At 33.1% G+C, this 13,014-nt stretch overlaps 1 protein-coding gene across 1 annotated transcript; it reads right to left on the bottom strand.

The window, feature by feature from the left end:
- Window positions 1–3,210: 3,210 nt before the first annotated feature.
- LOC18051743 (trans-resveratrol di-O-methyltransferase) lies at window positions 3,211–4,717 on the bottom strand. Its single transcript, XM_006448793.2, has 2 exons — window positions 3,824–4,717; window positions 3,211–3,730 (listed from the first exon to the last, which is right to left on the bottom strand). Exons 1-2 carry the CDS (start codon window positions 4,598–4,600, stop codon window positions 3,428–3,430), a joined length of 1,080 nt encoding a protein of 359 aa, XP_006448856.1. The 5' UTR covers window positions 4,601–4,717; the 3' UTR covers window positions 3,211–3,427.
- Window positions 4,718–13,014: the final 8,297 nt, after the last annotated feature.

The following is a 13,014-nucleotide window of genomic DNA, read 5'->3' as shown; positions in this document are numbered from 1 at the left end:
GGGGGGGGGCCCCCCCCCCCCCCTAAAAATATTTGATAAAAAAAAAAACACCCCCCCCATAAAAGAGGGGGCCCCCCTAAAAAAAAAAAATCTTCCCCACAAAATATGTAAAACCCCCCCCCCCCTTTTTTGTGTCCCCCCCCCAAAAAAAAAATTTTTTTTTTTTTTTTTTAAAGGGGGAAAATCTCCTTTTTTTTTTTTTTGGTAAAAAAAGAAAACCCCCCCGTAGAGTTTTTTTTTGAATTAAGGCACCCCCCTGATGGATTTTTTCCTTATTCATCACCATCCATCCCTCCCCCCCCCCCATGATTAGGGATAAGTATCATTAATTATCATATTTTTTAATTATTTTTTTTTTGGGGGGGGGGGGGGGGGGGAGGGAGTGAGTGAGCCGCTTTAACTCTTAAGAATTAAGATTTGTGCCAATGTTCAGTTAAATCTTCATTGGACATGAAAATATCACATTTGCTCTTTTATAGTATTTTTTGTGTGATTGCTTTAATATTCTAAATGAAATAGAATGAAATAGAAATTTAAACTTTATCAAAGACACAAGTGGAAATATAAAAAAAGAAAAAGAAAAAGAGTTGAGAGGAATAAAAATGTCATTTATCTTTTAAAAACTGGACACGCATACCCATTTTGTTAGTGAATTTCATTTATTTTACTAGACATACCTACTCACCATAGTGCATTAAAATTATATACTAGATGGCTTTCATCTCCGTCTAAAATATATAAAATTTAGTAATGAAAAAATAATTTGAATGTCCACAATAGTACTCCCAAGTTTCTACTAATATATTAATTACTTATCAGAATAATCAATGCAATAATCAATAATCCTTAAGTTAGGTTAGTCGACACCTCCTCCCCTTAATTCTAAGGTGGAGTTTTAAATCTTCTCAATAAATGTGTCTTTAACATTAAAAAATATATACGAAATTTTACTGTTTACAATGGAAGTAGAAATAATAGCTCAGGGTATTACTTATTTCATGTAAAACTCTATTTATGACTTCATGTACGAGGCCTGAACTTTTATTTTTTATTTTCCTCTTTTAACGACCACAGTGCCGAGAGGTTGTCTGTTAAACATATGGTACATGTAATGTGATTATATTTCAGACAATATCAGGCCCTTGCAACTCAAGATTGGGCTTTTTTAGAAACCACTGGGCCCGTTCAAACGTGTTTCAACAATATTTGGACGTTTGGCCACATCAAGCTAGAATATCAAAGATTGATACTAAAAGCACCTCAGACGTATTACATGACACCCAAGGATAAATAGTTGAATAAACATCTACATATCCGCAGAAACATGAGCCTGTGGCTCTTTGCCTCATTGTAGGATACCTTGTGAAGTTTTGGTTTACAAAACTAGTTATGATATAATTATTAATACATGGAAATTCATTCCGCAAATTGTTATAAAGGAGAATTGTTCACGCAAAACAAATCACATGTATCCGTCCCTGGCCCGACAACGTATACCTCACAATATATAAAAATTAAGAGAAGAGTAATGATATATATCCCGAATTTTTCATTCAAAATTTTATCTCAAATGATATGGTATTAATTAATTAGTTAGGAACTATACTGTACGTCTCAAGAAGTATCCCACATTATTTGGGATGAATAAGGTTGAGATAATGTTTAGGAAGTATAGTGTAGTTCAATATTTAATTAGGGGTGTCAAAGTAAATAAATGAATCGTATTCAAATTGAATTGAATATGAATTTGTTTACAAAAATATAATTAATAAATAAAATTAAGCTAAATAAAATCCGTATTTTATTTGATTATTTCTATTAATTCTTCTAACGAATTGAACGAATTAAATTAAATATTTATTTAATAAATAAATCAAATTCGAATCCTGAGATTTCAATTCGTTTAATAAATGAATTAAATCTGAACCAATGGAGTTGAGCACAAATTTAATATTCAATAAAATACAATTTTTTTATCATTTATAATTATTATATTAGCTTTCAAACTTTAAATTTTTTTTATACATATTTATAAATAAATAAGTAATTTAATTAAATAAATGGATCGTATCATATTCATTTATGACTTTAAACGAATCCTATGCAAGTAAATGAATTAATCATCTTCCTCCCAAGAAAAAGCAAACGGTGGGTACAGCCAGTTCATTTCTAGAGAAATCACGAGATAATTATCGATGCAAGTACCAAGAAATCGACAACTGTTGACACATGTACTAAGAAATCACCAGGATCAACAATTGTCGACACATGTACCAACCTCTAGTTCTCGGGAGTTATTTTTTGTCGTAAATACTAGCTTCTTTGATTCTTCATCCTGTTGTAACCACGGTTATTCACTTATTTGTTCGGATGCCAAGGTCCTGAACATTGAGGTACGCTCTAGGAGTCATGTAAACCGGTAAATGAACAACATTCTCTGTTGATGCGAGATTTTGGTTAACCTCTCGATCACGATCAAGATCTCTCATCAATTAATTCTACCACGATCAGGATCTCTCCTCGTAAGACTATTTCTCCAGAGGTTTCTGTGCACGCAGAAACAGGTCAGAACACGCCGGTTGTTTTCCCAGCGTAAATCCTCCGACGCTCAAGTCAGAAATGAAGGTTTTTTGTTCCTGGGAACGTTAACCACTAATCTTATGGCTTCTTTTGGTACCGATTATTCAGTGCTCTCTTTATCTTAGCTTCAATGTCAAAAATTCTAACCCTTTTACCTTCGTTGACTACCTTTTTATAGGCTTCTCCTGAATTCAGACCTTCCCTCCATTCTCCCCCACTATCTTCCCACCTCTCGAAAGTGGATGCTCCGCTTCTGTAATTGTGGGTGGTTACATGGCCTTCGTGCCTTGATTCTCGGGTTGGAAAGCACGTCTCGCCAACTGTCGTTGACCGGGTCTCCTCGCCTCAACCCTTAGTAGGAATGGCTTTATGCTTCTAACAGGAGTCCGGCCTCGTGGATGGCATATTCGTGGACGGCATATTCGTGGACGAGCAAAATATTCCTGCTCCTATTCCCCTGCTACCAGACTCTTACAAGATATACATGTTCGCGGAACCCTGCTACCAGATATCTGCTCATCACGGCTGGTCTCGTCGAAGTACATTCCCCAAACATTCGCGTCACTTTATTAAGTTGTTCAATCACCAGGAAGCTAGAATAATGGCATAAAAATATAAACTTGTGGAAGATCTTGATTTTGTTAATTTTGTAAAGATGAAATACAGAGCAAAAGGAGGGGTGCTTGCTGATGCTGAAACCATAACAAACTCAAACATGAGTACAAGCGCAAAATTCGCAAATTTTCAAGACAACTAAAACATTCAATTTCAAGACTAGTAGCCGTCCACGGTTCATCACCAAGTAATAAATGGAGAAACGGCCTTTTACTTTTTGTTATTTTTTAATTTAAGGATAGACTTCAATAAGGGACTTAATCCCATAAACAGGAGTTATCTTGAAGTGACTGAAACCAGCATCGAAGAATAGCTTTTCCCATTCTTTCTCAGTCCTCTCACTTCCACGAACAGCAACCATCATCAACATGTCGTACAATAGCTTTGCTTCGGTGAGCTGGGCGTCCTCTTTCTTTTCATTGATCACTATGTCTATGATTATTACCTTTCCTCTGTCACCTCTGCTTGCAATTGCTTCTCTGCATCTCTTGAGTATCTTCAAGCAATCCTCATCAACAAATGCATGAAAAATTGCCTGTCAAGTCACCCCCCATTCTCCGTTGATTAGACAGAAGACGAAATCATCTTAATACAATATCTCGAGAGCAATTAATATACCGAAGCTTACCTTGAAGAAAAAGGCATCCGCTGGAGGGATAGACTGAAACATGTCGCCTGCTATGAATTTCAAGTTGTCGGTGTCTGGCACTTTGGGAACAACGTGTGGGAGATCAAGTACCGTGCATTTTATGCCAGGAAATGCCTCGGATATGATCCTGGCAAAGGATCCTGTACCACCACCTACATCAGCTAACGAACCTAAGCCCTGGAAAATTGGCTGGCACTCCTTAACAATCAAGTTTGCCAGTTGAGAATCACTGGCCATGGCCTGATTGTAGATGCTGTTGAAATCAGGGTTTTTTGCCATGTAATCCCAAAAGACCGTTCCATCATTCGCAGTTTCATACGCTGAGAGCTCATTGTCTCTGAACCACCGACTCAAAAAATGGCATGGATTTACAAAAACTGGGTCAGTCAATGTCAAAACGACTGGTGATAAACAGTAGGGCTTGTCTTTGAGGAACAGCTTGGAAGTCAATGTGAGAGCATATGCTTCTTCTTGTTGTTGCTGAGCGCTTTGAACATTTGCTGTTGAAAAGAAGCCTGTGTGAACCAACAACCTCATTAGCTTGAATAGGCCATCGGCTTTTGCAGGATTAATCTCAAGTGCCGAAACTAACTCGGGGAGAGTGATGGGCCGTCCGTGTTTGTGAATTACTTCCGGAATGTCAAGCTCAACTGCACACTTGAGTGAAGTTGAGCTCACATAGTTGTATATAATTTTAAACAGATGAGCTTGAGCTTCAAACATCTCTTTTGCTCCCTCATTTTGAATTGGATCCATAATTTCAGTGACCGATAGTTATGCAGAAATTTGTTAAAATGAAAAGTGATAAGAGAGAAGAGAGTTGTAATCTAAGAAAAGAATGTTGTACATTTTATACGGCCAAACACGCCTCAATATATAGATATTCAAGTTCCCCTGCGTTTTGATTGCATCCCTTCTATTTATGGATTTGCATACTAATAATAAAGAATATGGCCATTTTCATTACTGTAAAATTTCCACACCGCTGCTGTGGATTGACTTAATTAACTTTCTACTATGAAGAAAGTGACTAGAGATGGCAAAACGCTAGGCCGGATCCGGGTATTGTAATGACTGGGCCTTGTTCAGATGTAATCGGTTTGGGTCCGGGCTGAATTTTAATTTGGGTATCTGAATTTTATATTTTTTTAATATTATATGTGTACATATTTTTTTTGGATAATTTTATAAATTTTAAATTTATTTCAATAAAATTTGACATGAAAATATAAACTTTAAGTGTTTAAAATTTTATATATGTATAATAAATTAGTCAAATAAATATAAATATTTAAAATAATATATATTTTTAATAAAATTCAGGTTCTAGGTTTATCAAGTGATACCCAAGACCGACCCGACTTCATACCTATTACTCGGCCCACAATGCCCGGGTACAGTTCGGGTCAGGACCAGACGAGTATTTTTGCCACCTCTAAAAGTGACTCTATGAGATTGTTTATTGCAAGGCTGCTAAAAAAAAATTGGTTCAGTTGAGAGTCAATGGCGAAGCTGTTAGGAAATTGGTGGGTGAAGCAGACACGCAGTTAAAATAAAATTAGAAGAAAATAAAGAACAAGCACAAAGAGGACACCAAAAATTACGTGGTTTGGCTTTAACTTACGTCCATGGGCGAAGATAGAAGAAAAATATTGTACTAGTAAAAATGAGTTACAAGTATTATAATATTTTAACTTAGTTCCCAAAACCCCCATATACCCAAACTCTCAAAACACTAAAATAAGAGCTTATAATTTCAAGCTTTCTAAACTCTCTCTAAATACAAAAAAACTCTTCTCAAAATTAGATGAACAAATGAGGAAATGAGCCCCTCTATTTATAGCCAAAATCTTAGCTACTATTTATGTATTTTTTTCAAAATTTAAAATTCAAAATTTAATATTCAAACTTTGAATTTCAAAGTTTGAATATCTAGAAGATATATCAATCTTGACAGAAGCAGGATTTTGATTTTCTAATGGGGCCGAGTTTATATATACATATATAATTCAATTAATTAAAAAAAATCAAAAACGTCCACGTAATATAAACTTGCCTAACAGATAACTCGACACCATAACTTATACTTTAAACTAATTTACTAAACTTTTTATACCAATTTACAAAATTGTAACAAAAACACTAAATCAAAACAATAAAAAAATTTCAAAGAATGAAAATCCAAATCATTTGTCTCTTTTAATTGATGTGAAAAGAAAATTTAACTACTGAGAAAATAATCAAAATCAAGAAAATTCTAAACTAATTCAATTACAGTAAAGAAAAATCATACACTGACGAACCATGCATCTGAGGGGTCCAGCTTCAGAAAATTTTCCCATCTGAGTTATGTGGTTTATGGTTAGGTAATTGAAATGTACAAAGCTTAACAGGTGGCGCTGGCCACTGCAGGCTGGTTCTGCTTGGTATTCATATTCACATGGGAGGGGTGTAATCTATATCACTAAAATAATGTATCTACTTATAAATATATTATCTTGATATCGGGTCCGACCGATTAGACAGTAGCAGGTGCAGATTAATATAATTTAATCCAGGAGGTGGATATGTTACAGATCTATTTACAAATATATTATCTTGATATCGGGTCCGACCGATTAGACAGTAGCAGGTGCAGATTAATATAATTTAATCCAGGAGGTGGATATGTTACAGATCTATTTACAAATATATTATCTTGATATCGGGTCCGACCGATTAGACAGTAGCAGGTGCAGTTTAATATAATTTAATCCAGGAGGTGGATATGTTACAGATTCTGTAACAAACATCCCCCACTCCATACACTCCACGTGTCCGTGCATGTGGAAACAATGCATGCAAATGGCATCCTTGGAGAGTTGGCTAACCCTAAGGTACAGAAGCTGTACCGTAGCCAGCTCCTTTAATCCAACATGGAAATAGCAAGGGATTCCATTTTAAAGAAGGATAGTTACACAAAAATTAGTAAACATATACATAAGAGACAAGAAATATTATTTTGTTGAAAATTTTTGTACTGTTTTCATATTTTAGTTCGCTTTGGCTGGCTAATATTGAATGTTCTGCTATAAATTTTCAACAAACCGCGGCCGGCTTTAACTTTTTCTCTTCAAAATTTTTATGTGCTTGTCGCCTTTTCCTGCTCTGATTGTGACTACTGATTGTAGCTGGAGGCCTGACCGACTTCGGAAAAGAAATTAAGGCAAACTGTGTCCTTATCTGTTAAAAAAATAATTAAAATAATAAAAAGTTACTCCTCAGTCACAACTAACAAACGGAGGTTACTATGTTACAGAATCTGTAACATACAGCACCCAATGCATGCACCACAGGTGTCCTGCAGATGGGGAAAAACAGGGAGCAAATGCTTTTGTCTGTCGCTGGTTAAGCAGAAGGATTTAGATCCTCTCCTGGCTCTGAGCGCTTTTAATTTTTTATAAATTTTGTACCATATATATTTACTGTTAATATATAATTAAAATATAATTATTATTTTTAATTTATTAATCACCAATTATATTAATAAAATTTATTTAAAAAAAATTAAATCCGGATAAGATCCTAATCCTAAGCAGAATCAGTAACTTACAGATCCTGTAACTTAGCCTGCTGCCTAACAATAAATCAGTGGGGTCGATGTTTGAAGATATTGTTAGCATCAATTGGTCCAGCCGATCATTGAGGTGGAGGGCGAAAAAGAATTGAGAGTATTCCTCTTGGATAGTTTGATATGTGCACACACACATGGAGGTATCAATGTCATCGAGCTATATCTTTCAGTATAGTTATGTCTCCTTACTCTTCAGTGTGCTTTTAATAATTTGTTTAAATGTGTATTTTTAATAGATTGATCTATTTGTGCGTTATGAATTATAATTGTAATTCTATGTATTTGAAGTAAAATAAATGCTTTTACTTAGTTTGGAAAAAGATCATTGAAAAATGTGTCTCATATCCGGCGGTAACATTAGTCGTATGTTCGGTTATAGGTGCCAATATTTTCATTATTTGGGCAATGACTATTATAGAACTTTTGCTGCGTGTAACAACAATATCATTACTAATATCGAAGAACTTATCACAAATAACACAAAAATTAGGACGGCTGTTACATACACATGCCGGCGGTTGTTAATGTAATGGTAGGGAAAAAAAAAAAAAGAGAGAGAGAAACTAGCACAAAAGAACAAGATGAGCTTGACTTAAAGATGCCTCTCAATTTTTGACTCCAGTCATTCTTCATGGTTGCACATGTAGCCAATTCTAGTTAACTAATAGTGCTTGCGTACTCTTATATGGTCTTATCCCCTCCTCAGATAAATTTTACTACACTTTATTAATATATGTAATCCTCAAAATTTTGACATGTTAATTTATGCTTTAAAAGTAAAATTCTAAGTGAATAAGTTTTATTTTCATTGTCAACATATCATAAAGTCCCATAAAAAATTAAAAAAAGTAGTTTATATCTATTTGAGTATATCAAAATTCAAAAGATAGTTTAAAAAGTAACATAATCAACGGATAAATACTGAATTCTTATCCAATCTCATTACATATCCCTTAAGTTATATAGTTTTTCATTTACTAATAAGTTTTTATTTTATTTTCAAGTATGTCCCCAAGTCAACTCTTTTTCCCTTTTTTTAATTAGAGTTAGAGACATTTTATAAAAAAAAATAATAAATTAAATTATACATTCATTTAATAAATTGAATTCATTAGGAGACTAAATTGTTAGTACTGGTTTAACTGATTATAAAAAAAATATTATAATCAGGGATGGACATCGGATGGAATTCGAATTTAGCTTCAAATCTGATCGGAAGAAATTTATGTAATTTGATCAAATTTGATTTGGATCGGATCGAATTCAATCAATCGGATAATCCAATTGGATTTGCACTATTGCTTAAAAAAAGTAGGAATTAAATGAGAACCTAAAGCTAAACCCAGTCCGTAAATCCCAAAAAAAAGTAAACAATTTACATCCCAGTCGTGCAACCGATGACCACACCACACCCATGGGCCAAATCAAAATGGAATCGAACAAAACCTAGTTGCTAACGACACAAACCAAATGAAACCCAGCCACACCTTGATGATGCCCAGCTGCCACAACATCCTCCAAAGCCACGACGCCCAGGAAAGTCAAGACACAACCCAAATTGTTGGTAGCTGTATCTTGATCGACATCGACGTCCAGCAGGCCAATTGCATGCCGCACGTCATCGAGGTTCCAGAGGATCACCTGACAGCGACAGCAACCTCGCGACTTGTTCATGGCAATCCCAATGCATGGCGACTCCTTGATTTGTGTTTGAAACTTGGAGCTGGCTAAGTTACAGATTCTGTAACATACAGATCCAACTTAGCCAGCTCCTGATTGGTTAGCCTTGAAACTTTGAATTTTATACTTGTCTATAGTTGTCTAGCTAGTGATTATCAGTTCAATTGAGTTGCTCTATTGTGTCAAATCTTGCTACAATGTGGAGCTGTGCTATTTTTGACGATAAGGTGTACATTTGAAAACTTTTCGCTAATTATAGATTTCGTTATTTTTTTTATAAAAATTACCAAAAAGGTCCTAAATTCAAATTCAATCCAAACAGATCCAAATCCGAACTTATATGAAATGTTCATCCAATTTGAATCCGATCCGATCTATTTCGGATCGAATTTGAAGTTCATATTAAAATAGAATGGATTTTTTTTCCAATCCGAATTATCCAAAATCCAAAACTACCCCTAATTATAGTTTGGCCTATTTGAACAAAAAAAACAAAAAGTATGTCACTAGTATATTGTTAATATTTTTACAAGTATTAAAAAGTTACAAAATGATATAGTAACAATTAGTAACATTTTCACAATTTAATGGTTTATTTCCTTCATGGTCATGCTTGTTCTTTTTCTTTTCAATAAAATCAAATTATTCAAATGTATCACATTCTTTATCATTAAAATAAAAAATAATTTCATAAATAATTTTTAATGTGCAATTTTAATAATTTAGATTACAAAGCTTATTTATTGCATTGTTGTTATTCTATATTAAATATATGTATTTTACCAGGAGTTTTGATGTCATGTTACTTGACATATATATTTCATTTTTACTCTTTTATATGGACCCATATTTACACAAATATTTATCATAAATTTATAAATTAACTTAGGGTAATAAAAAATCCTGGATTTGCCCTTGTATAAAATTGAACATACTATTTTTTTTTTAATCCTTAAAACATACGCAGACTAGCTTTACAACTGAAACAAAACAATCCTAAGCCGAATGTTGTCTTGGGCCGGCCCTGGCCTCATCACTCACATGAAAGATAAATTAAATTAAATTATGATATTGTTGGAGTCGACAACTTTTAATGTTGATAATGACGCAAGAATTAATTATTCCACGCATCTACGTAAAGAAAGGCATGTTTGGCCAAATAAAAAGCTTCAAACTCTGCTTTCTTGCAAACTTAAATAATAATAAGTAAAATAAATTCTATGTATCATTAGATTAAATAATAATAATAATAATAATAATAATAATAATAATAATAATAATAATAATAATAATAATAATTTATTATAAAATAATTATAATTATGTGGATATTTATCAAACTAACATTTTATTTCTCTACCAAACAACTCTTCATATCTTATAACTCTCATTATCTCATAAGAACTAACAACAAATGATCTATTTATTTATTAATTATTTACTTCATTTGTAGGGTTATGAGACTATAAAAGGAGCACATCTCTCCTTATTTGCATAGGCTTGAGAATAATAAAAATAATCTCTAGACACTTATTGTATCTCTTGCTCTCTCTCTTTCTTTTATAAAATTTTATTTTTAATTGATAAATAATTTAATATTATTGTAATTATATTTCCATTACTTTTAAGTGGCTCCAGTGTACACCAGTTGATAGGGGTGGGCAAAGTCGGTTTGGATCGGTTTGAGACATATTCTCAAACCGATCCAAACTTATCGGTTTGAAAATATTTCAAACCGATATCAACTTAAAAATTTTTCAAACCGAACCGATCCAAACCGACTGGATCAGTTTGGATCGGTTTGGATTCTCGGTTTGAGTTTATTAGCTAAAAATCCACTTCTTTTTTATTATTTTACCTAAATTATTTGTTTTTTTTTTGTGTCCGTAATCCAAATTGATACCTCTTTTATATTATTCATATCTACTTTGACATCTACATAACAATTCAAAGATACATCCATACAAGTTTACAACATAATACATTCTAATAAAGAAGTTCTTAACCTATTCATTCAAAACAAACTCACAAAATTAAAATAAAGTTGAACAACATTTGACAATTAAAATATTGTGCATCTTGTCCGTCAAAACTTATGGCCTAATTAGTTTTGATTTGTGAAAATCTGCATAAAATGATAAATATAATTAGTTAGATTGCTTAACTTAGAATATAATGTAATTATATAATATTTTTGGATTGGATCGGTTTGAATCGGTTTGGAATCCTTCCAAACCGAAATCCAAACCGAGTGATGTCGGTTTGCAATCCAATAAACCGAAACCAGTTTTTTTACTAATGAAACCAATCCAAACCGATCCAAATGGTCGGTTTGGATCGGTTAGGTTAAAATATGCCCACCCCTACCAGTTGAGGGAGGAATAAAATTATGGGTCCATTTTATCACTCATTGGCTTTTTGAATTGCCTATATGAAATTGATCACAAGCTATTTCTAAGCGAGCGCTAAGTTAATGTATAATAACCATCATCGAGGAAAGTCCATGTACCCCAGAGGGAAAAAAATTATTAAAATTTGCCAAAATCGAAATATTGAAGCAAGTCTTCTGTGTACTTGGCGCACCACATAACACGACCGATGTGGTGCTTCCTGCACCCAAATGAAGAGCTGACACTAGGAGGCGTGTCGCTAAATTTTAATCCATTTTCTGGGTGTCCACTTACTCTCTTACATCGTCAAAATTTCAAATTTACTGACGTAAAGCAATTGGATGCGTGTACTTGCAATTTAGTGACCATTCAACCCCACCTTTAAACAACGATGATAATGTAGCCACCATTGTTGAATTCACGGTGCCTGAGATGGCTAGGATTGATCGTCATCATTTCTTTAGAAAAACGATGGCATCTAATTATTGCTTTTGGGTATTTTGACGTGATTGCAAATAGTTATGAACTAAACATTATAATAAAAATGTTATGTACCGAATACATGTATATGGTGAAATATTTACCTATCATTAAGTTTATTCCTTTTATAATATTTTTTTCTTATATTTCATTAGTGTATAAATTAAGCCTCTTGTACTTATGAAAATGAATAAGAGTGAAATGTCTTATATTTCTTTAAGTCTTTATATTTATAGAAGTTTATTAACCCATTTTCAGAAATTAACTCTAAATTTGAGAGTTACCCATTTTTTTAGTTTTTAATCTAATAATTATTTTTGATCGATGTGAAATATTTTTTCCATCAAAAGTTTGCTGAAGGCTTTTTTAATCTACTAAGCAAATTTTCGAATACCATTAAGGGAGAGTCCTTTCAAGGTTAGAGGGAGAAAAAGTCATAAAAATTAAAAATTAAAAACTTGGCCATCGAGTGTGACAAGATGAAAGCGCGGGGCAAGATCCCATTAAAGTAGTAGCAAAAACGCAGATAAATTTGATACAAATCAAATTGAGCTTTTGGTCAGACTCAATAAGATAGATTTAAACCTATATAAAAATTCATCGCAAAGTAATTAAATAGTAAGTCAACACGTTCTTATCGTAAAGTCAAATGGTTCTCCAAAATGACTAATTCTTATGATCTCATCCCACAGATTCAACCAAGTGAAACCAAATAAACCAAAAAACAAAAAAAGAAAAAAGGATGACTTATAGCAAGCTAAATATTTTAAGAAACCAACCCATTTTAATATCCATTCAGAAAAAAAAACTTTTATCTAGTAAAATTAAGGAATTAAATTCTACTCATGTACTACTAACCTTAAATGCTTGTATTAACAATGTTAAAGGTGGAGTTACTTGTACCCTAAGAGTAATCTTAACATCCATTTCTCATTAATATTTTTATTATTACTATACTAAAACATTAATTTACCATCAAAGACAGTCTAATAAAATTGAATCAATTGA

Source organism: Citrus clementina, unplaced genomic scaffold (genome assembly GCF_000493195.1).
Source record: "Citrus clementina cultivar Clemenules unplaced genomic scaffold, Citrus_clementina_v1.0 scaffold_2, whole genome shotgun sequence".
Taxonomy (NCBI): domain Eukaryota; kingdom Viridiplantae; phylum Streptophyta; class Magnoliopsida; order Sapindales; family Rutaceae; genus Citrus; species Citrus x clementina.
The sequence above is the reverse complement of the archived record's forward strand: the minus strand, read 5'-3'. Positions and strand labels throughout refer to the sequence as shown.